The 21835-nt window shown below is 45.0% G+C and overlaps 1 protein-coding gene across 9 annotated transcripts in view; it reads right to left on the bottom strand.

Annotated features, from left to right (window-relative positions):
* Positions 1-21835, bottom strand: part of JAK1 (Janus kinase 1) — a 235464-nt gene that overhangs the window by 19374 nt on the left and 194255 nt on the right. For 6 of the 9 annotated variants that reach the window (XM_063654603.1, XM_054484157.2, XM_063654614.1 and 3 more), the window contains 7 exons: positions 20011-20164; positions 15949-16112; positions 13521-13863; positions 11442-11627; positions 7254-7411; positions 4802-4925; positions 2647-2836 (listed from right to left, as the gene is read on the bottom strand). In XM_063654603.1, coding sequence (XP_063510673.1) covers positions 2647-2836; positions 4802-4925; positions 7254-7411; positions 11442-11627; positions 13521-13863; positions 15949-16112; positions 20011-20164 — 1319 coding nt within the window. The remainder of the gene's footprint in view (positions 1-2646; positions 2837-4801; positions 4926-7253; positions 7412-11441; positions 11628-13520; positions 13864-15948; positions 16113-20010; positions 20165-21835) is intronic. The other 3 variants (XM_063654634.1, XM_054484174.2, XM_063654630.1) reach the window with 1 other exon arrangement.

The following is a 21835-nucleotide window of genomic DNA, read 5'->3' as shown; positions in this document are numbered from 1 at the left end:
CCCTGACTGGTTGCTGCCGTAATTATGACTGGCATTACATCTTAGTCACTGTCATCATCCCTCCTGTATCATCAGGGTTCTGGAGTGGGAGATGGGCAGTGGAGCTGGACAAAGGACACAGGACCAGAGATGTGGGACCTGCTGAGCCATCACGCCCACTCTGAGTGGCCTCCTGCTTTTTCACTTTGCTTATTATTTATCCCATGAAGAGTTTCTTAGTTGCATTTTCAAGTGAGAAACTCCGATCAGGGTCTGGCTATCAAAACCCTGTGGTTAGGAGGGCAGAGGAGCTGAAGAACCCAACACAACATTCTCATGTCTAATTTTCACGATTTCACCACTTCTCTAATTTGCACACGGCAGAGGGAAAAGAGAGAGCTTTGGGGGACCTATGTAAGGAGGCCTCACACACAGGCCTTATTCTTACTCTCCCAAGGTCAGGAGAATTGGTGCTTGCTCTAAAGTCCTAGGCTGATGGCTGCACCTTTCCAAAGACAATGTGACCTGGGCAGGATGGGGGCGGTGGTACAGAAGGAATCACTGGACTTGGAGTCAGACAACGCGAGTTCAAATCCCCACTCAACCTCTACCTAAGTGATCTTGGGCATGTATAATTGGGATAACAACATATTCTGGGTTATTTTGAGGACTAAATGACTTAAAACATGAAAGATCTCCAAACAATGCCTGGCAAATTGTAAGTCCTGCTCACATGATAGCAGCCGTTCTTATTAATTATTGCTACTGTTATACCTACTACCGATACTACTAGCTACATGGCCTTGAGCAAGTCACTTACCATCTCTTAAGTCTCAATTTCATCACCTTTGTAATATCTACAAAAAGCTACTGTGTAGATGAAATAAATGAGGTAGGTACATAAACTGCCTGGGCCACAGTAGGCACCCACCATCCAGCAGCTCCTGCTACCTGGTTCACTTGACAGGCATTATTCACGCTGACTCCGTGCTGGGCACTGTCCTCCCCACAAGCCCACAGAGTGGTGAGTGAGACTCAGGTCCTGTCTTAGGAGTTCACAGTCAGGTGGGAAAGGCAACAGGAAACACATTCAGCACTGAGTTTCAGGAGCCTCAACTGGGGTTCGTTCGAGTGTGTTGCTGTGAATAAATAGGGCTGTTGGGCTTTAAGGTTTGAACTCACTCTGAGGTCTCACAGCCAAGTGGCAGATGTGTTTTTACCTCTGCGGAAAATCCTCAAGCATGAAAACAAAGGCTGCAGTTATTCTCTGAGCCTGGCAGGAAACCCTATCTGATCAAGAACACAAGTCCTTCCTCTTTCACCAAGTTCAGTGACAAGCCCCTTGCTGAGACCAAAAACTGATTCAAACATCAAGAACTCAGGTCCCTTTCTATCGTGGTACTGCTTCCTCTGCCCACCCCTGGTGGTGTGAGGGTTCATGGACATGTTCGCTTGGAAGAACAAGATGTGTCCCAGATAAAGACTCCTCAGAGGGTCTTCCTCTGACACTCGTGGGGCCTCAGTGGCAATCGCGCTGCTCCTTCTTTGAGGCCTTCCTCCTTCTAAGGGAAGAACCTGACGCATGAAGGGCAGCATCTTGAGGTGAGGCGCAGCAAAATAAACAGTTCTCAAGAGCTAGGGCACTCAGGTTAGGCCTGGCACTCAAGCCCCTCTTTGACGCTGACCTTTGATAAGACCACTTCACTCTTCTGGGCGTCAATTTTCTCATCTATAAAATGAGACAGTTGACTGTGTGACCTCTACGTGTCTTTCCAGTCCTCACATTCTAAGACACAAATCCACCTGCAGAACATCAGTGACACTGTTCAAGAGGCTTAACAAGAAACAGCTGATTGGCTCACCCCCTTGGATCCATTTCACTCCCTGATCCTCCCTGGCCCCCACAGCCTGCAGGATAAAGACCCAGCTCCATGGCACAGCACTCAAGGCCCCCACACCCTAAGCTCAGCCTCACCTGCCCCTCCCTTCCACCTTCACCTTCATGGCAGCCCCCGCCCATGTCTCTGTTTGCACGTGCCGAGATGCCCTGACCACACTGGCAACCTCCCACTCATCCTCCCACACTCAGTTCAAGAGCTGCCTCCTTCAGGCAGCCCTATGTGCCACGGAACTCAGGGATTTTGACCATCCCTTTCTGTTTGACTCCAGGGTACGATATCTATGTTGGTTAAAACACCCATCACAAACTGCAGTGGCCTCATTTACCTGTAACATCAGCATTAGACTGGAAACCCCCAGAGAGCGGGGACTGGACCTTATGCATTTCTGATTCTTTGCATCTGATATAGTTCTTGGCCCATAAAAGATGTGCCAGGAATATCTCTCAGATAAATAAACCAGTGACAGGAGACCCCTCAAGGCATTTTATCTTAAGGAAGAAAGAAGTGATTTTCTGCTTACTAACGCTGAGCATTTCTGCAGCCTAATGAGATGCTGAGAAAGGTATATGCCTCTTCTATAGAAAATGCTCACACTCAAGGGATTGGATGTGAGTTGGGCACAGAAGTATAATTAAACTCAATAAAAAACACCTAGAAACTGTGGGGAGAGTCCACTTTGTTTAAGCCAGTCAGCGTGTTTTGGTCGATCTGGGTCTCAGCACATTACTGATGGGATACAGCCTGGCTCTGGCATGGGGAGACGAACCTCGGGGCTTGGGCTGGCAGCAGCGTTTTAGCATGAAGCTGATGTTATCCGTGCGCAGGATCTGCTTCTTGAGGTGGCTCATGAGGTCTCCCAAGCTGGGGAAGCTGCGGTCCGAACCGTGCAGACTGTAGCGGCCCTTCTGCACCTCGATTTGAAAGTTCTTGAACTGCTTCTGGGCACCCTGCACCTGCTATTCAGGATATGACCAGAAATTACACATTTAAAATGGGTTCAGGCATGGGTATGTAAGGTATTAACATTAGGGGAAGCTGCATGAAGAGTAAGAGAAATTTTGCACCATCTCTGTAACATTTCTGTAAATCTAAAATTATTCAAAAATAAAGTTTATTCTCAATAAATAATCCAACCAACAACTAACTAAATAATAAAACAAGGTCCAGGAGAAGGCATTGATAAAAGGGAGTTAATACTACAGCAGACACAGTAGCTATTTCTACAAAAGCGTCACTTGGTTTTTCACCTGTAAGATAAAGTTCATGAAAATCCAACCTCATAGGATTGTTGCTACAATTATATAACATGGTGTATTGAAAAACTTAGTAAGCCCTTTATAAAGTCCAGCAAATATTATGTATGAGGTAATAATTATGATGGCAAAATTTCTCAAGGAACAGCCTCAAACTGAGCCCTTCCAGGCCATGTCTCTACTTGAGGAAAACCACACTGGGAGCTGGTGTTCAATGTCTGACCCAGGTTTGGAACACTGTGGTGCCAGATAGGTATAAGCAGTTTTCCCTCATGGGCTCTTTTTGTACAAACTAAACTATTTTAGTGGTAAACAATGAGGGTCAGAAAGACTTACATAAGCTGTAAACTAGGAGATGATATTCAAAATCTCAGTGACTTCATCTGTACAATGGGATAATATCACCTACCTAATATGGCTATTACAAGGCTTAAAAAAGCACAAGTAGGTACAATGCTTGGCACAGGGTCTGGTGGGCCACAGTGTGTGCTGGAAGTAATCATTTCTACGACTGCTGTTTTCCCCGGGTGATGTGACATTGTTAGGGAGTCATAGACACTCTTGGTACTGCACAGGCCAATTCCACTTCAGGAGGAGGCTGGGCTGTCTCATGCACCCCTCCATTGTAAACACATTAAGCTTCCTCCAATGACTGATGAATAGACGGCAAGCATTCTGGGAAGGCAATGAGCCTGACAGGCTCTGAGCCATGGAGCCCCGAGGCCCAGCTGTTCAGGAACAGCCTGGGCAGGTGGTGGTGTTCCTGCATTGCCTCACCCAGGACACTTGGAAGCGCTGGTTCCTTCTGCCGTTTCCTCCTCCCACTCTTGACTGAGTCCAGCCCCAGGGGTTCACCAGTGAGCTTGTCCTTCCTGCATCTACTCTCCCTGCCAAAAGCCCCTCTGTATCCCAGGTCTCCCCATGCATGTGGAGCCTAACCAGTACTGATTAAAAGTGTACTGATGTAAAGTGTTTTGTAAAACTCACTGTCTGAAAATATTCCACTTTATAGTTTTTTTAATTACATGAATAACAAAGGCATTTGTGGTCTAGTGAGGCAAAGTCAGTAATTCTGGCGAATATCTTAGCCCTCAGAATGTATCTCACATCATCCCCAGCTTCAGCTACGCTTCAGTCACTAAAAGACATCTCTATTCATTGTTCTAAGATGGGGTGGCAATTTGTTGAAGTGTCTGAAGCTACCATTTGGAAAAAACTGTGTTAGGCCATGTGGATGAAGTGGCATTTGGGTGCTGGTTTGTACCAGTGAATGCTGTAGACAGGCATAGCTCTGGGTCTGAGATGATGTTGGCACTGAGTCTAAATAAACCACTCTACATAATGACACTATACTTTCCAAGTGTTGGGTGTGAATTGGTTTTCTGGTCATGTTCTGTCTTCCAGAGCCATGGTGGACCCCCACCATGGGTCCCATGAAGGAAGAAGGAAAGGGCCCTACAGGGGAAGGATGTAGGGGTCTGGCTATTGGGGAGCAGTCTCCTTTTGAGGGCAGGGGCCCTTGCCTGACCTCCCAGGGATCTTCTCAGAGACCCAGGCTTTTCAATTCCACCCTGCCAAGGGTGGTTCTGTCTGCAGCAGCTCCTCAACCAGGCTACACTGGACACCTCATGGCTGTATGGCCTGGTCCAAGCCAGTGTCCTGACTGACCTCAGACTTCTCAAAGCAGGTGACGGTCATGAGGATGTTGTCAAAGTCGGTGCAGCTCCACCTCAGCACGTACATCCCCTCCTCGCTTCCTTCTTGCCGCAATTTATTGATGGCGTATTCTGTACTAGAGGGACAAGTAGGCAAAGGGAGAAAGAGCTCACACCAAACAGGACATTGAACCTCTGGGCTATCCACTCTCCTGAGCTGCCTCAAGTCTTAACGGCCCCATCACACTATCTGCCCGGGATCCTAAAGTCCCCTCTGATGCCATCCATGAGTGTAGTGGAAATACCGAGTGGCCTCAGGACCGATGGAGTCTCCAAGGTTGAGAAGAGGACTCAGCCTCCTGCCCAAGGCAAAGAGCCCTGCTTGTCCCCACGTTCCCTACGGACAGCGTCTCCAGCTCGAGACAGAAGAGCCTCTCTGAAGGCTGGTGATGAGGAGCTGCCATGCCTCCCCTCCACCCCTAGCCAGCCCAGTGGGAGCACAAACCTCAGGGAGGTGGGAACTAGAGGCCATATTGTTTATTATTGTATCACCATGGGCTCACACTGAGAGAATACATCAGTGAGGATTGGACAGATGTTAGTAGGAACAGGCCTGTCTTACACTTTTTTGTATCCCCAGGACCAGTGAGTCCTGGCATGTAGAGAGCAGTGAATACTGACTGAATACATCCCTGCATGAGGTGAGTGCTGCTTGCTAAGTGCTGGTGAGAGAAGGCCGCCATGGTTCGTGTGTTTTAGAGAGACAGGGACCTTGTACTTTCTAACTGCACCATGCCTTTGCATGTGCTGACCTCTCATCTAGGTACCCTTTCCACGCTTTAAGGCCTGGCAAGCCATCATTGATTCTTTGGTTTAATCAGATTTCAATGCCACCTACTCTGAGCAGGCTCTTTAGGCAAGGAATGTCAGCATCCCATCAAACATGAAATATCCATTCATTCAACAAATACTCACTGAGGGCCTACAATGTGTCAGACCCTGTGTGTGCTAAGAAAGCAGTGAGCAATGCAGCCCCAGCCTTTGGGAAGCTCATATTCTGGGAGGTGAGGGTAGTCAGACCAGGAACAAATGTTATGTTATGTAAATAAACATAGTATCTCAGGAGGTCAACAACTGCCACTGAAGGAAAATAAGGCAGAGTGCAGCGGCCAACATGTATGGGATGGAGAAGGAAGGGAAAGAGGTATGATTTTATATAAGGCGGTCAAGGAAGACTTCACGGATAAGGTGATATCTGACTAGCACCTGAAGGAAGTGGAGGCTGCGCAGATTCTGGAGGAAGGGCATTCTGGGCCAAGGGAAGAGCGAGTGCCTGGGCCCTGAAGCACAACCATGGCTGGGACATTGGCAGAAGACGCTTTTCAAATGCTCAACCCCTTGCTCTGCCATTCTTTGCATGTCTGTTTCCCTATGAGTCTGTGAGCCTCTCAAGGCCAGGGCCATGTGACTACTAAGCTACCTGTCCACAAGGTAGCCAGAAGAGGGAAGAAGGTGAGAAGCACATCATGTGGAAGGTGGCAGAAGAGATGCTTCCCCAGATATTCTGTGGTCTGAAAAGAGAGGCTCAGAAGAAACACAGCAGCTGGCTGTTTTCCTTTGCCTGAAGGGCTGTCATATGTAAGAGCAAGTCAACGGAATCCCTGTTGTCTCAAAAGGCAGAATTCAAGTGAGTAGGCAGAAGTTACAGAGAAGCCCACTACAGCTCAGCTCCATATCAGAAAGGTATGCACGTCTCTCACAGTCAGAGCTCGAATCCATGGGCTGCCTCACACATTGCCCATCACCAGGGGTACTTCAGCACAGGCTGCCAGTTCTGAGATGCAGGTGGGACAAGGCATCCCACACAGCCCCTTCTGGCCTTAAGGCTGTATTACCCTCACGGTCCCCACTGTTCACCTGGCACCTTGGGACAAGCTGACTGACAATTCCATTTACTACACTGTCTGATGCTAAGATCGTCATCTGATCTTTCTTTTTCTTCTTTTATATATTTTAGAGATGGGATATTGCTATGTTGCCCAGGCTAGAATTGAACTCCTGGGCTCAAGTGATCCTCCCACCTCAGCCTCTCAAGGAGCTGAAACCACAGGCACATGGCAGCACGCTCAGCTGTGTTCAGTGTTTCTTGAATTGCCCACATTGTTTGACACAGCAAGAAATCAGAAAGTGTAGTACTTCTTGATCAGCTATGGAGAGGTGAGGGGGTTAAACTATGAAGAGAGATCCAAGTAAAGAAGCAGCATTGAGGGGCTGCTGCAAAGAGGATGGCAGGAGATTACAGGAAGGCCTGACCAGAGCTTGGACAGCAGGGAGGAAAGGAGGACAGCCAACAAGTACCAGGCAGCATGGTCAACTGGCCTGACCTAAACAATGATGACATGCCCCATCACTAAAACATGGGCTCTCTGCACACCAAAGGCAACTGATAAGGTTCTAGGACCAACCAGATTGGACCATGACAGCCATTCTGTATGTTGTGGACGATCAACGGGGGGGCCACGTCGGTGCAGAGGTAATGATGGGCGTCTGCTGTGAGCCGGAAGTAGCCATCTACCAGGGACACAAAGGACAAGGCCTCCTCGTGGGAAGAGAGCTTCAGTTCCTGTTGAAAGAGAAGAAATTCCCATGGTTACATCATGTCTCTATCAGCTTAAGTGGCTGACTCTATAGGGAGGTACACGGTGAGAAGATTTTTATAACCCAATGGGAACCCCAAAGGGAAAACCTTTTCATCAATACTAAATATACCCCTTGTATTTATTTATTTATTTATTTATTTATTTGAGATGGAGTTTCACTCTGTCGCCCAGGCTGGAGTGCAGTGGCGAGATTTTGGCTCACTGCAACTTCCGCCTCCTGGGTCCAAGTGATTCTTCTGCCTCAGCCTCCCAAGTAGTTGGGATTACAGGCACCTGCCACCACACCTGGCTAATTTTTGTATTTTTAGTAGATACGGGGTTTCACCATGTTGGCCAGGCTGGTCTTGAACTCCTGACCTTGAGTGATCTCCCACCTTGGCCTCCCAAAGTGCTGGGATTACAGCCGTGAGCCACTGCGCCCGATCCCCCTTGCATTTATATAGGACTTTCACTGTTCAACACATTTTCCCATCTATTATCTCAAACTATCAGATGACGTTAGAGTGTGTGTGTGTGCGTGTGTGTGTGTGTGTGTGCGTGCGTGCATGCGTGCGTGCGTGTGTGTGTTGGGTGGGGGGAGGCTGTGGCAGGCAGGGAGACATGCAGAGAAGCTGTCCCCTGGGTCCAGATGGGAGAAGAGGAAGCCTGAATCAAAGTGGCAGAGGCACAAAAGTGGAGGTGGGAAGGGGCAAAGCATGCACCGTAATCTTGGCACTCAATAGTGAATGGCTAAATCAGCATTATTCCTGCTTGGGAGAAAAGAAACAGAGGCAGTGTGGTTCATCTCATAGCAGACTTGCTCTAGAAGGTGAAACTCCTGGATTTTAATCTAGGAATAATCCCAGGCCCAGTGAAGAGTTTGCTAGATTAAGCCTAGAGAGCTCTGAGAGTTGGAGAGAGCAGAGTGTCTTACTCAGAGTGGGAAGAGGCAAAGGCACCTGTGGAGAAGAGGAGGGAGGGGATTTCCATCAAGGAAGGTGTTCTGAAAGACACCTGTGTTGTAGATTTGGGGTACTTTTGTCCTGATCATTGATCCCTGAAGAGACTGCCCATTTGACAGGAACTATCAGGTCAATCAAGAACACTTCCTGGCAAGGGAAGGTATGCAAAAGCCATGATGTGGAGCTTTGACTCACAAAAAAAACATTAAAAAGCATCTGAGGCTTCAAAAAAGGGCAAAATGACTCTTTCATAGCCCTGTAGAAAGGAGAGGCAGGTGGCAGAAACGAGAGGACAGTGAAGGGAAAAAGGAGCAGGGGAGACAAGCCACTCGGCAGGAGGGAGGTCAGGGGCCCAATGCAGCTGTAATGCCGAAGGAAGCATGCCTGGGGCTATGAGGAAGGAGGCCTGGAGAGGGCAGGGTCACCATAGGAATGGCACCTCAGGAAAGAGAAACCACACTGAGCACACTGCCTTGCACGTGTGACCAGGCACCCACCTGCGGATATCCCTGAAGAGCAAATTCAAGATGCTCTGAACAAGGGGCAGGCTGGCCTGGGCAGCCCCTCACCCAGCCACATGATAAGCAAGACCACATCTGCACTTACATTTCCTGAGAACAGGAGTCTAAACAGAAATTAGGGATGCCAAGGAGATGCAGAGAGAAGTGATACAACAAGGTCTGACTTGACAACATGCTGGTATCAGGGTTTCTTCAAAGTACTGCCTGATTAAAGGGCTTGGAAATCCCATGGCTGGGAGGGGACAACGAGGGCATGAGATTCTAAACTGGCAGCATGGAGCAGTGGTCAACCCTCAGCTCAGGCTCTAGAGCCAGCTGCTCTGGGTTCAAATCGCAGCCTCTCCACCTGCTAGTAGGGTTATGCATATGGAATCATCATTTTTATAGGTCAAAATGATCAAATATTGGCAATTTCAAATGCTTTAACCTAACAGCTGTGTGACCTTGGACAGGTTACTTAACCTCTTCGTGCCTCAGTTTCCCCTTATCATACTCACCCACAGGGTTGACATGAAAATTAAAAGAGGTGGTATTTGTGAAGTGCTCAGAATAGGAAGTGCCCAACACATAGTAAGGGCTAGCGTGGTAAAGAAAAACAAACTAATGGAGGAATCAAGTATTTCTTTCTTCCTGCCCTCCTCCTGCTCCCTCCACAGCACTGTAGCTTGGCATAGAATCACTGGCCCATGTGGCCAGGGTGAGCTCTGACTTAGATGATGGGTGCACCAACTTGTGTTGGTGCTAGACTTGACTGTGTCAACCAGGACAGGACAGGATGGGGCAGGCTCATAAAATGTGCACCAGGCAGACACCACGTTGAAGAGCCAGATCATGGACATGTCAGCCTCTCCCTCACTCCCTTCAGGGTTTCTGAGGGATGATAACTCCTTAGAAGCCAAAGCAACACAGGCAAAATGCACAGGCAGGAACCAGACAGAGCTGGGCAAGTGCCTGCCACTTTCTCACTGAGTGACCCTGTGCAAGATCCCATGCCTCTTGATTAGTCTCAGATTCCTCATTTCAAGTAGAGCTGAGGCTCAGTCCTCTGAGGTTCTTATAAGGACTAAGACAGACCAAGATACAGGCACAGCATATAACATGGGGCCTAATATCCAGGATGCAGCACATAACACGGGGCCTAATATCCAGGATGTGCTCCATCAACAGCACTTCTTTTCTCCCTCCATTTCGCATCTTTCCACTAACATCCATCTGAGCTCTTCTACTTCTCCCCCTTCACTTTGTTTTTACTATATTTTTCTAATAAAATGTATGTTTTTTGTTTAAAAAAAAGGAGGGGAGAATAAGAAATTTAAAACCACTCATAATGCCACCATAAATAAGTGGCTGTTAATATTTACTTTTCTAAGAGCATGTGTATATACATGCATACCTATTGATATTTTGAACAAAACTGGTCCCATTCTATAGGTAAAGTTTTATATCCTGCTTTTTTCCCTGACCTTTTTTCCAGGTCATTAAAAAATTCAGCAACCTGATTGTCTAATATTCTGCTACTCAGGCAAATTGTGATTTATTTTCTTATTCTCCTATTATTGTATATTTAAGTTATTTTCAGAATTTTGGCACTTTAATTACTACTGGAATGAACATTCTTATTCATAAACCACAACCTGCCTCTCACATTGTTTCTGGAAGATAGATTCATTCTCTAGATTCCTAAACAGAGGGATATATAAATATTTTCAAGGCTTTTAACAGGTTGCCAAACTGTTTTCCAAAAGGTTATACCAGAAAGACAAGTTATTCTGAATACAGGAGAGTGACTGTCTGCCCTAAACCCTATCACCAAGCTCTTCCTCAGCACTGAGCGTTATCACTGTGACATAGTATCTGCCACATTTGGGCAGAATGTGGCCTTTCCTGGTGTTGGCTCCACTCACCTTAAGAGTGCTAGCTGTCTCACCAGCCGCTCTCTCTGCATGTTGTTGGTTGTGACTTCCCCTGACACAAACAGGTTTATTTTGGCAGAGTTCCCACTTCCTGCTTGTTTAGATTATGTCCTCAAGTGATACCAAAAAAGAGGAAGTGAGATTAAACACCCCTTCCTCTGTCCGAGAGTCACTGCGGTGTGCCTGACACCACATCGATGACTGCCACTGTGGCCGAGGCTCGCCTGAGGGCAATGTGGAGCTTCCTGCTTTGCACTTCAGCTCAGCAGAGAGGCCGTGCCAGAGCCCTTGAGAGGAAACACTGACATTTGCTGGTTTTCTTTTCCTTCAAATCCACTAGCTTTGTGAATTAAATATTGATGCTGAGGTATATTTGGGAGGGAAGCAAATCCTAAGGCAGATTCACATTTCTGAGACCAAAGAAAGGCACTGGAAGGTATCAGTGTAACTTTAAAACACTGAGAATGCCTTGGTAATAGGAACTTTTTGGCTTCAATAAGAAAATCCTATTTTCTCTTTAGGACAGGAACTCTGAAAATCATGTACTGCAGAACGGAACTCAGCAATTCTCCCTCTCATCACCAGATCCAGACTTAAGAGCTTCTGGGACAAACTTACCATTTTCTTGTTGTCCTGCTTGTTAATGCTGACCACAGACTCCTTTATTACAATGTGAGTGATTTCAGGGAAGTAAGAAAAATTGTTCCACTCTTCCCGGATCTTGTTTTTCTCCTCATCCTTCTTGTGTTTATTTTCCAGTTTTTTCCGCTTCAGTTTATTTTTTTCCTTTTCAACAGAAACAACCTGATAAGATACATAAAAGGGACAGGGTTAAGTTGCTTTCCTCATTTTCTATTGGTAAAGGTCAATGCTGCTGGGAAACCTATGCAGGGCCTAGGCCCAAGGAAGAGAAAGCCAGCTCGTCTGGACTTGCAGAAGGATTGGGGGAGTTGGCACCTGCAGGGTTAGGAACAAAGAACTGGGTTATATCAGGGAATCCTGGGCTTTCACATCTGGAAGAGACCTTAATGAGCACACTGTCTAAACTATGTAATACGCAATGTGCACGGAAACTCAGAAAGGGAAATCACTGCTCACCAGACATGCATCTACATTCAGGTCCCCTCACTTCCAGACTACTACACATGCTCTGACACAGACAGATAACATACTCTTCCCAGTTCCCACTGAGCTGAACATGAGCTTTCTCCTATTACCAATCGTCTTGACTTTATAACAGTACTCAAGTTGGGATTTTCCAGAGAAGACATGAATTTCATGCTTGAAATAATCTACACACTGAATAATATATATCTGCACAAGTGAAAATATTTTGTGTCGCATGAGCCCTGGAGACCAGAGATCTAGGTTAAGTTCCTGCCTCTGCCAATTACTTAACTAGTTACATCATCTCTTTGAGCCTCATTTTCCTTATTCATGAAATAGAGAGCTTACATCTTCACAGGGTTCTCTGAGATTAGACAAGTGCTAACTAACATAGTATAATACCTACTATATAGAAAGCCCTCAGTAAGTATCAAGCATTATTGTTTTAGCAAGAGAATAAAATAGGAGGAGAAAATGAGTCTCATATTTTATTCATTTATTTAATTTTTTGAGACAGTGTCTTGCTGTCACCCAGGCTGGAGCACAGTAGCAAGGTCATGGCTCACTGTAGCCTTGACCTCCCAGGCTCAGGCGATCCTCCCAACTCAGCCTCCCAAGTAGCTAGGACCACAGGCATGTGCTACCACATCCTGCTAATTTTTGTATATTTTGTAAAGATAGGGTTTCACCATGTTGCCCAGGCTAGTCTCGAACTCCTGGGCTCAAGTGATCTGCCTGCCTCAGCCTCCCAAAGTGCTGGGGTTACAGGTGTGAGCCACTGCACCCACCCACATTTACTTTAATATTATTAATTACAGTAATAATAATTGTAACAGTTATAATAATTTATTCAACATTTATTATGTTGCCAGGCTTTGTGCTAAATGCCATTTAGTTTCTTCACAACCTTGAGTCAGACAGTAGGTACCTCCATTTAACAGATGCATAATTTTTAGCTGCAGATAAAGGTGAAATAACTCTCCTAAGGCCATATAAGTCATGAAGCTAGGAATTGAACCACGTCTACGTGGGTCTAAAACCCATGCTCTTAAGCCACTCTGCTCTATTTCTTCATCCAATAAATATCTCATAAAGAAGCCTCCATAAAGCAAAATCAATTAGTCAATTTCACAGAGCCAGAGGCCTAAGTTCAATTCTTGGCACAAATGCTTATTAGTTATGACCCTGGGCAAATTTCTTAACTTCTCTGTGCCTCTTTGTATTCATCTCTAAAATGGAGATAATAGCAATACTTCCCTCAAAGGTTTTTTTACTTTTAGAAATAAATGAGTTAATACTTGTAAAATACTTAGAAAAGTACTTGGCACATGGTAAACACTCAGGAACTATCTGCTATTATTATTATACTACTACGTACTAAACATGTTGTTATATTTCTCTACATAACTCAATACTCATTTAGACCTTGTGCTACAGGGATGAAATAAAATATGAATGATACATGGTCTCCTAAATAAACTCAGCCTATGGGAGTGATGGACATGCAGACAGATGACTCCAGAAGGATAAATAGCATACGCTATGTGACACGGGAATGTTCTCTTTGATCGACTGCCAACAGCCACTTACATTTGGTTTATGCCTCCACTGGATTCCAAGATTCCCAGTCACCATCACTTCGTAGTACAGAACGTTTCCAATGTCATTCGAATGAAACCAATTCATCTCATTTTCTGATGAAATCAGTAACATGGAAGTCTCAAATATTTCAGCACCGTAATGTTTTGTCAAAGTTTCCAAAGTAGCCAAGTATTTCACCTTCAGGTCATGCGTGGACACGCTGCTGTCACAAATGGTCTTGTTGTTAAATTCCTTTAGGAAATCCTTGAAAACATTATTTATCCTCATCCTGGTGAGAAGGTTCCTCTGTCTGATGGACTTATTCAATGTTTCTGGAATATATCGCTTGTAGCTAAAAGACAGTAGAAAAGTACATCTCTTTTTCATGTACAGGTTAGGAGAAAATAGTTTAGAAACAAATCTAAGTCCATGAATCCACATGTTGCCAAATGGGAAAGGGAGATCTATTCCCAGAGGACGTTAGATGGAGTAAGCACTGAAGATGACCATCATAAGGAGATGCAGGTGAAGAGAAACTGGGAAAGAAAAGAAAAGCACATGCTCCACAGATTTCACTGAAATGGGAATTGCTACAGGTATTGCCCAATTTTCAGGTCACCAAGGCAGGGCATCTACATTTTTGCTTGCTAGCTTCACCATTCTTGTGCACATTAGTACTCACATCTACACACTGTTACTAGGATTGAGCATCAGTTAGAAAACGGTCTGCAAGGTGTTAGGAGCAATTATCAATTTGTGTGATGAGAAATGCTTTGTATGTTCTATTTGCATGTCTGATTTATAACTTTTCTAAACAGATCACATTTTTTATTTTAAAAATGAGAAAGAAAGGCTGGGGGCAGTGGCTCACGCCTATAATCCCAGCACTTTGGGAGGCTGAGGCGGGCAGATCACCTGAGGTTGGGAGTGAGAGACCAGCTTGACCAACATGGAGAAACCCCATCTGTACTAAAAATACAAAAGTAGCCGGGTATAGTGGCACATGCCTGTAATCCCAGCTACTCAGGAGGCTGAGGCAGGAGAATCACTTGAACCTGGGAGGCGGAAGTTGCAGTGAGCCAAGATCACGCCATTGCACTTCAGCCTGGGCAACAAGAGCAAAACTCCATCCCCCCAGCCTCCCACCTCCCAAAAAAGAGAGAGAGAGAGAGAAAGACATACTAAAGCTAATTAATACAAAAGACTTAGTGTTTGCCATGTGAATATGAATCAGATATATTATTTAAAAGATCAACAGGTAAGCTGAAAGATTAGTTACCTATCCAGGTGCTAGTGGGTGAGTATCTACAACAAACAGAATCTAAACAAGCTGATATACTGCTAGAACAGGAGTCAATGTTAAGAAGAACGTGAGTACCCATGAAACAAAGAACAAGTCCACTGGGGGCCAAACAAATGTGGAGACTGATCTGCTTGTTACTCCCAGGACTGAGACAGCACCTGGCCCCAGGTCATCCCTGCCGCATGGAGTGGCTTCAGAACAGTAGAAAATTGTGAAGTTTGGGATTTATCTTCAACAAGTGTTATTTTTCTTTTAGATTAATGTAACAGAATTAGAGAAGAACTGTCATTTTTCAATTTAGCTTATGAAAAAATAAAGAGGAAGTGCCCAAAGTGAAGGCCACAGAAAAAAGAGAAAGCAGCAGTTGAGCAGTATTGACTCAATCCCTGCATCACTGAGGAGCGAGCTGTGATCTGCTCTAGACTCTGGTCAAGTGCAAGGAGAAACAAGCAGCAACCTGATGAGAAGACGCATGCCACCTATCACAAACAATGCAGCTACGAAGTCCCTTCTTCAAAATGAGACCGTCTTCATTTATGACCATCCTAATAGCCTACTGGCGAAAAAAAACTACTGGATGTCATAGATGGACAGAACTTAAATATTCCTTCACAGAGACTTGATCTCAAATGATATTTTTAAGTAAATGCAGTTTTCTTGAGATATTTAATAGTAGTTGATCAATTCTCACATTAGAATTAACAGCTCTGTAGTGAACTACTGTAACGCGTTCAGAGTTCAGGCTTGGGATGGTAGTTGCTGCTTACAGAACTGTACTGAGAAGGATTTTTAAGATGGCTCCAAAACAAAAGGAAAAAATGCAGTGATAGATGACAGTGTCCACCATGGGCAAGGAGGGGACGGAGAAGGCCTGGGGGTCACTAAATTTTATTGGCATCCTCAGCTCAGCAATTTCACCCAAGCACAAATTTCTGAGATTAGCAGCCAACATCCAAAATCAAGACACAATTATAATTATGCTACGTGTATGTAGTAAACATTCTAAGTAAGATCTGGGTTTCATAGAGAGCAAAGGTCAGCCAAACCCTGGCAGTAATTAAGCTGAAATGTGTAAGAACATGTAGAAACACCACCATCCTCACAATCAATTCTTCAGCCAGTGGGAAGCTTTACCTGATGTCCTTGGGCAGTTCTGGCAACTGCATCTTCTTCATCATGGCATAGTGTGAGATGGCCAGGACAGCCATCCCTAGACACTCATTCTCAATATCATGTCCATCCTGCTCGGTCTTGGGGTCTCGAATAGGAGCCAGGCATTTCACCAAATCATACTGTCCCTAGGAGCAAAGGGGAGAAACCATGAGAGCCCACCTGTTTTTGATCTTGACAGGAAGGCTACCTACACAGGGAGGTGCTGCCTAGAAACGCAGCACAGCAACGAGACGAATCAGATTGACAGTTTTTCTAGCATCAGAGCTCTTTTCAACAGAGTTGGATGTGAAGGGGCTCAGGAGATGTTCTCCCACGCTCATTCATTTAACAAACATTGACTGAGCACTATGCCAGGCGCTGGGGAACACTACAGACGTATGAAGTCCCTTCACCATAGAAGTGATGCTGACAAACACTGTGTACTAGGCCTGGACTGCGCCAGAGCAAGGGAAGGTGACACTGGGCTGAGGTCTGATCATGCATGAATTCCACAAACATGCTTAGATGGCCGTGTCTAGGAGCTGGGTGTACAGAGTTGATGGGGCTCTCCCTCCATTCTGGTGTAGCTCTAGAGAAAGGGGAACGTTCCACAGTGCATCATCACCACATGTACATTTTCCCACATCTGCCGTTCGAGTTTCCCGTAGTGAAATGTGTCACCAAAACATACCCCCTCACTGATGGAGGTGCACAGCATTCTAAGAACTAACGGGAACTTTAAACACAAAAACTAAAACAAGGCTAACCAGCAGTGCCCAGCCTGGCTTTGTACAGAGTGAAAACGATAATTCCAGTGCCGGCTCCCACTGATGAAATCCTGCCTCAGTGCTGCCACACAGTGCTTGGTTCCTTTATTTAGTCCTCATAACACCTTACTAGGTGGATGTTAACATCGTCATCTCCAACAGATGAGGAATCTAAGGCACAAAACAGTAAACAGCCCCTATTCAGTCACTCCTTCATTTGGTAATTATTGAGAACTAATTATGGGCTAGATGTTATTCTAGGTGCTAGGGAAACAGCAATAAACTAAACCACGTTCCTGATCTCCTGGAGATTCTACTCTAAGGAGAAAGAAAAGAATAAATGAATAGGAGTATCTAACGTCAGGTAGTTATAAAACCCCAAGTCAAGCAGAAGAACTGAGTACCCTGGGGGCCCAGGGCTTAGCAAGTGGTAGGCTGGGATTAAATCTAGACCTGGCCAGGACCACTGTTCAATGCTGTGCTACAGCCACACTCGGTTTTCACCAAATGACTTAAAGTACATAGAACACTAAAGTGTGAACTCTTTAGCCTTTCTCCAGCTTGGAGCAGGGCAGGCACAAAGCCTGAGAGAAGTGTTCCTGCATATGTGAGATGCTCTCTTTCCCTGAAGAACTTCAGATTAATGGTTTTTGGATGGAGGGCTCCCACTGCTCCCGTTTCTCTTCTTTTCACCATGGGATATCTTGTTTCTCTCAGGTGAGGAAAGGTCACTGACATTCCAAAAACTTCTGAGGAACAATGATCTATGCCAGCAATGTGTGAAGAGCAAAGCAAAACCTGAAACTGTCCTGTTGGGCTGTGGTTTTTTTGTAAACATTCACTGTACAGCTACCTCAAGTCACTTATTCCTGAGCCTCCAAAAGGTCACTCTAATGCCATGCTTATTCTTCAAGTACAGCACACTCTTCCTTTACACCTCTGCTCCCGGGAAAGGTAAAGAATAAATCTCAGCTATGGATACACAGAACTGGGAAGCTGAATCCAAAAAGACCATCTAAAAATGGCCAGTTCATTTTCTTTTTTTCCACACAGTATCTGCCTGGGGCTGTGCACTGTCCCCTTTCTCTGTTGTCTCTATGGCAGTTCTAAGGCACAGATGGAATGGAGATAATGGACAATTAGTAACTAAAGCCCTAGAATGGGACATAACTCTGACACAGATATACTGATACGTGTGTGATCTCACACATAATGGTCTACTCTAAGGAAATAATAAACAGAACGTGCACAGGAACACCTACGTATGCAGTTGTTCACAACAGACTATAAAGTAATAGCATAATAGGGAAAACGAGAAAAACAGAAAATGTCCAGGAATGGGTGACTAAGTTAAACAAATGATGGCTTTTCCTCTGGACTCCAGCCTCATTACTCAATTTCCTACTTGAAATCTCCACTTGTATGTTTCACAGGCATCTCCGAAAAAGGACTCCTGATTTCTGCCCCTTCCCCACCCCTAACACCTTCCCTGTGTGGGGAATGACTCCATTATCCATCCAACATCACCCAAAACAAAAACCCAGTCATCATCTTTGATTCCTCAAATTCTCTCAGCTTCCACATCCTATCAACATCCTATCAACAGCAAATCCTATCAATTCTATCTTCAAGATGAACGGCAGATCTACTCATTTTTCTCCACTGCCACTGTTGCTACACTAGGCCAAACTAGCATTTTCTCTCCCAGGATCATTGCTGCAGACTCTCAGCTTATATGTTTCGAGTGTACTCTTGGACCCAGCACAATCTACTTTCCACATGTAACAAGAATCATCATTGACTTGAAACATACAGAAAATGAAGCCTTCCAAATGGCTTCCCACCACACTCAGGGTTAAAGCATAATCCCTTGCCAGCTCCTACAAGGCTCTGTGTATGTGATCTGCCCCCACCTGCCTCTCCAGCCTCGTTCCCCATCACCCTCCTCTGGTCTGCAGCCACATGGCCTCTCCTCGCAGCTCTACTGGCCCTCAGGGCCTTCCCCCATTCTGTTCCCTCTACATCAGATCTTTTCAACTGAGGCTGAGGGGAGAGTCGACAATATTGAAGACATTTTTGGTCATCACTGCTAAGGAGAGAGTGCTACTGACATCTACTGGGTGGAGGCAGGGATGCTGGTAAATACCCTACAATGCACAGGGCAGGCCATCACAGCAAAGAATCATCCGGGCCAAAAGGTCAGTAGTGCTGCTGCTGAGACATTCTACATGGAAGAAATAGTCCCCCACCCCTCTCTTAGAATTGCAGATTCCTTTTTATTCTTCAGGATTCATTATAAATGTTACCTCCTTAGAGAGACCTTCTCTGATCATATGATTTAAATTAGGTCTTCCCATTCAAACCCCCCTGTCCATATTCTCTATTGCAAGCTTCTGCTTTCACAGTACTTTCCATAATTTCTTACATATTATCTATGTATCATTTTATTTGCTTGTTTTCTAACTTGATGTACATCTGATGCATGCAGAGGCCATGTCTGTCTTGTTCACTCCAGCATCTCCAGCACCTTAGCAGGTACAAGTGCCTGAGGCAAATAGTACACAGACATCCAGTCAATATTTGTTGAATAAATGAATTGTTACAAATTCATTAAAACAATGAAGATCAATATTTTAACTGACATTTGAAGGACAAACAATAAAAAAAATCAGATGAATAAAAAAGCAGTTTACAAAACAAAATGAACCATAAAATATTTTCAAAATCTATACAGTATCTAGATTTGCATGTTAAAATCAGGAAGCATACTACTAAAAATCTTAGCAATCTCAGAGTAAATGTAATTTCACGTGATTCTACCTTCTCTGTTTTTTTTCTAGCGTCTAATCTTTCTATCCTACCACCAGTGACAGAGTGGCTATCTCCTTCCTCCCCAAACATTACTACGGCTGCTGAGAAGTGCCTTCTTCAGCCCTGTTGAATTACATCTTCTAACAAGCAGAGCTTCCCTCTGACCTCTGCACATAAGGCTATTAATACGGATGAAAAATAAAATGGTAGGAGGTGGGGAAAAAGAAAGGAATAGGAAAGAAAGGAAGCCCCAAAGCCCACAAGCTGGATAACCAGCCTCTTGGAAAGCTGAAATGCTGCCTTTTTTCTCCTCACTTGGGGCAAGTCCAGGTGTGGCAAGAACTTACCCAGAACAGGCCTTAAAGTACTCTAGCACCACCAAGTTCAGCTGCAGCAGGGGGTCTGAGTTCTACAATGCCTCTCCCATCCCACAAACTCCAGCTTCTCCTGGGCCCAAACTTCCTACCTGAGCAAACAGATACTCCAGTGAGCTGGCATCAAGGAGAGGGGTTGCATCTGGAACCTTTTTTTTCTCGTAGCCATTTTTCTGCTTCTTTGGAGAATGACGCCACACTGACTGCTCATTGTCGTTGGTTCCATGCCAATTGGTGAAATAGAACCTGGAAGGCACGAAAATGAATGCCAATTGTGGCAAAGGGGACCCAGATGTGAGCAGGGTGTCCTGGCTCACCAACAGTGGTCAGTGCCGGAGGCTGAAGTGCCCTGAGAAGCAGGCAGACAACCCTGCCCCTTGCAGCCCCTCACCATCTCTTTCCTTCTTACTAGCACTGCGTGAGAAGTGTCCCATCAGCACCTCCTCTATGACTCAGGGAGCTAAAGTGACTTCCCGAAGATCACAAAGACAGCTCCTCTGACTTCTCACTATGCTTCCAGAATAGGGAAACACCTGCTGACGGGAACTCCATGCTAACCACAGCTCCCTGCATGCTTACCATCAGCCACACTGCTAAGCCCATTCTGCCTCGAATCCAAGACCAATTTGATTGACATTTTAACATTCCTGCAATTTAGTTTCATCATGCAATCAAGATATACAGCTTACGTGGCAGTGTTTCCTACTTCCCAGATTGCTATTAAACTGATGGTGTATCTTACATGATGAATAGGATTTTAAAAGAGAGCTACCCAAACACCACTACAGGCATCATGAAACGAGTTAACAAGCACTTTATATATATTATGTTATTTAATCTTCACAGCAACTCTACAAGGTAGGTTTCATTCATTTTACAGATGAGGAAAACTGAGATTCCAAGAGGCTAGGTGACCTAAAACTACAAAAGCCTGTTCTCTTAACTACTACAGTTGACCCTTGAACAGCATGGGTTTCAACCACAGAAGTCCATTCATACACAGATTTTTTTTTTCAATAAGTATATTGAAAATTTTTTTGGAGATTTGCAACAGTTTGAAAAAACTGACGAACTGTGTAGCACAGAAATTTTTTTTTTAATTTCAGAAAAAGGTACATCATGAATACATAAGATATATACAGGTTACTAGTCTATTTATGTGTTAATTGTTTATGTTATTGGTAAGGCTTCCAGTCAACAGTGGGCTATTATTATTAGCTATGTTTTGGAGGGTCAAAGTTATGCATGGATTGTCAATTGCACAGGGGGTTGGTGCCCCTAACCCTACCTTCCATATATAACTTCCTCTGTCACCTGTAAGAAAAACACAATGAGTTCTGGAATGTGTGGAAGTGACTAAAGGGAAGTGACTGAGCCAAGCCAGCCCAGGCCATCTGTAGGCTACAGACTCAGCTGGTACCTAGGTCTCTTTCCCTTGACTTGCCCATGAACTAATGAGAAAAGAACCATGTCATGGAGAAGCAATAAATACAACTCCCTCTTTCCCTGCAAAAAGCTGCTGCTACACTTCAACATCTGTCACTGTGCTGTTTGCAGAGCCTAAGACAAGCCAGGCCCCGAGTTAGGGCCTGGGATGTGGAGGGCTCTCAGGCATGTTTCTCGCACTCTGTGAGTTCCTGTCTCTGGGAGCAATCGGTCAGGTCCAGCAGCAACTATCCAGCAACACACAATGGGGCACGTATCACAAGCAGGACTACACTGTGACTTCCATAGGCCCTAAACACTTTTCCCTTCCTCCATAAAAAATATTACAAGTTATATTTCTCAACTGTGTTTTCTGATTTTAAGTGAAATTAGACATTTTATGGGCCCCTAACAAGTGTGTGCTCTAGGCACTGTGCTTAAAGGATAAGTTGTCCTTGGACATATGACAGTCTCTGGCGAGGTGCCAAGGAG

The sequence above is a fragment of the Pongo pygmaeus genome, chromosome 1 (assembly GCF_028885625.2).
Source record: "Pongo pygmaeus isolate AG05252 chromosome 1, NHGRI_mPonPyg2-v2.0_pri, whole genome shotgun sequence".
In the NCBI taxonomy this organism is placed as follows: Eukaryota; Metazoa; Chordata; class Mammalia; order Primates; family Hominidae; genus Pongo; species Pongo pygmaeus.
The sequence above is the reverse complement of the archived record's forward strand: the minus strand, read 5'-3'. Positions and strand labels throughout refer to the sequence as shown.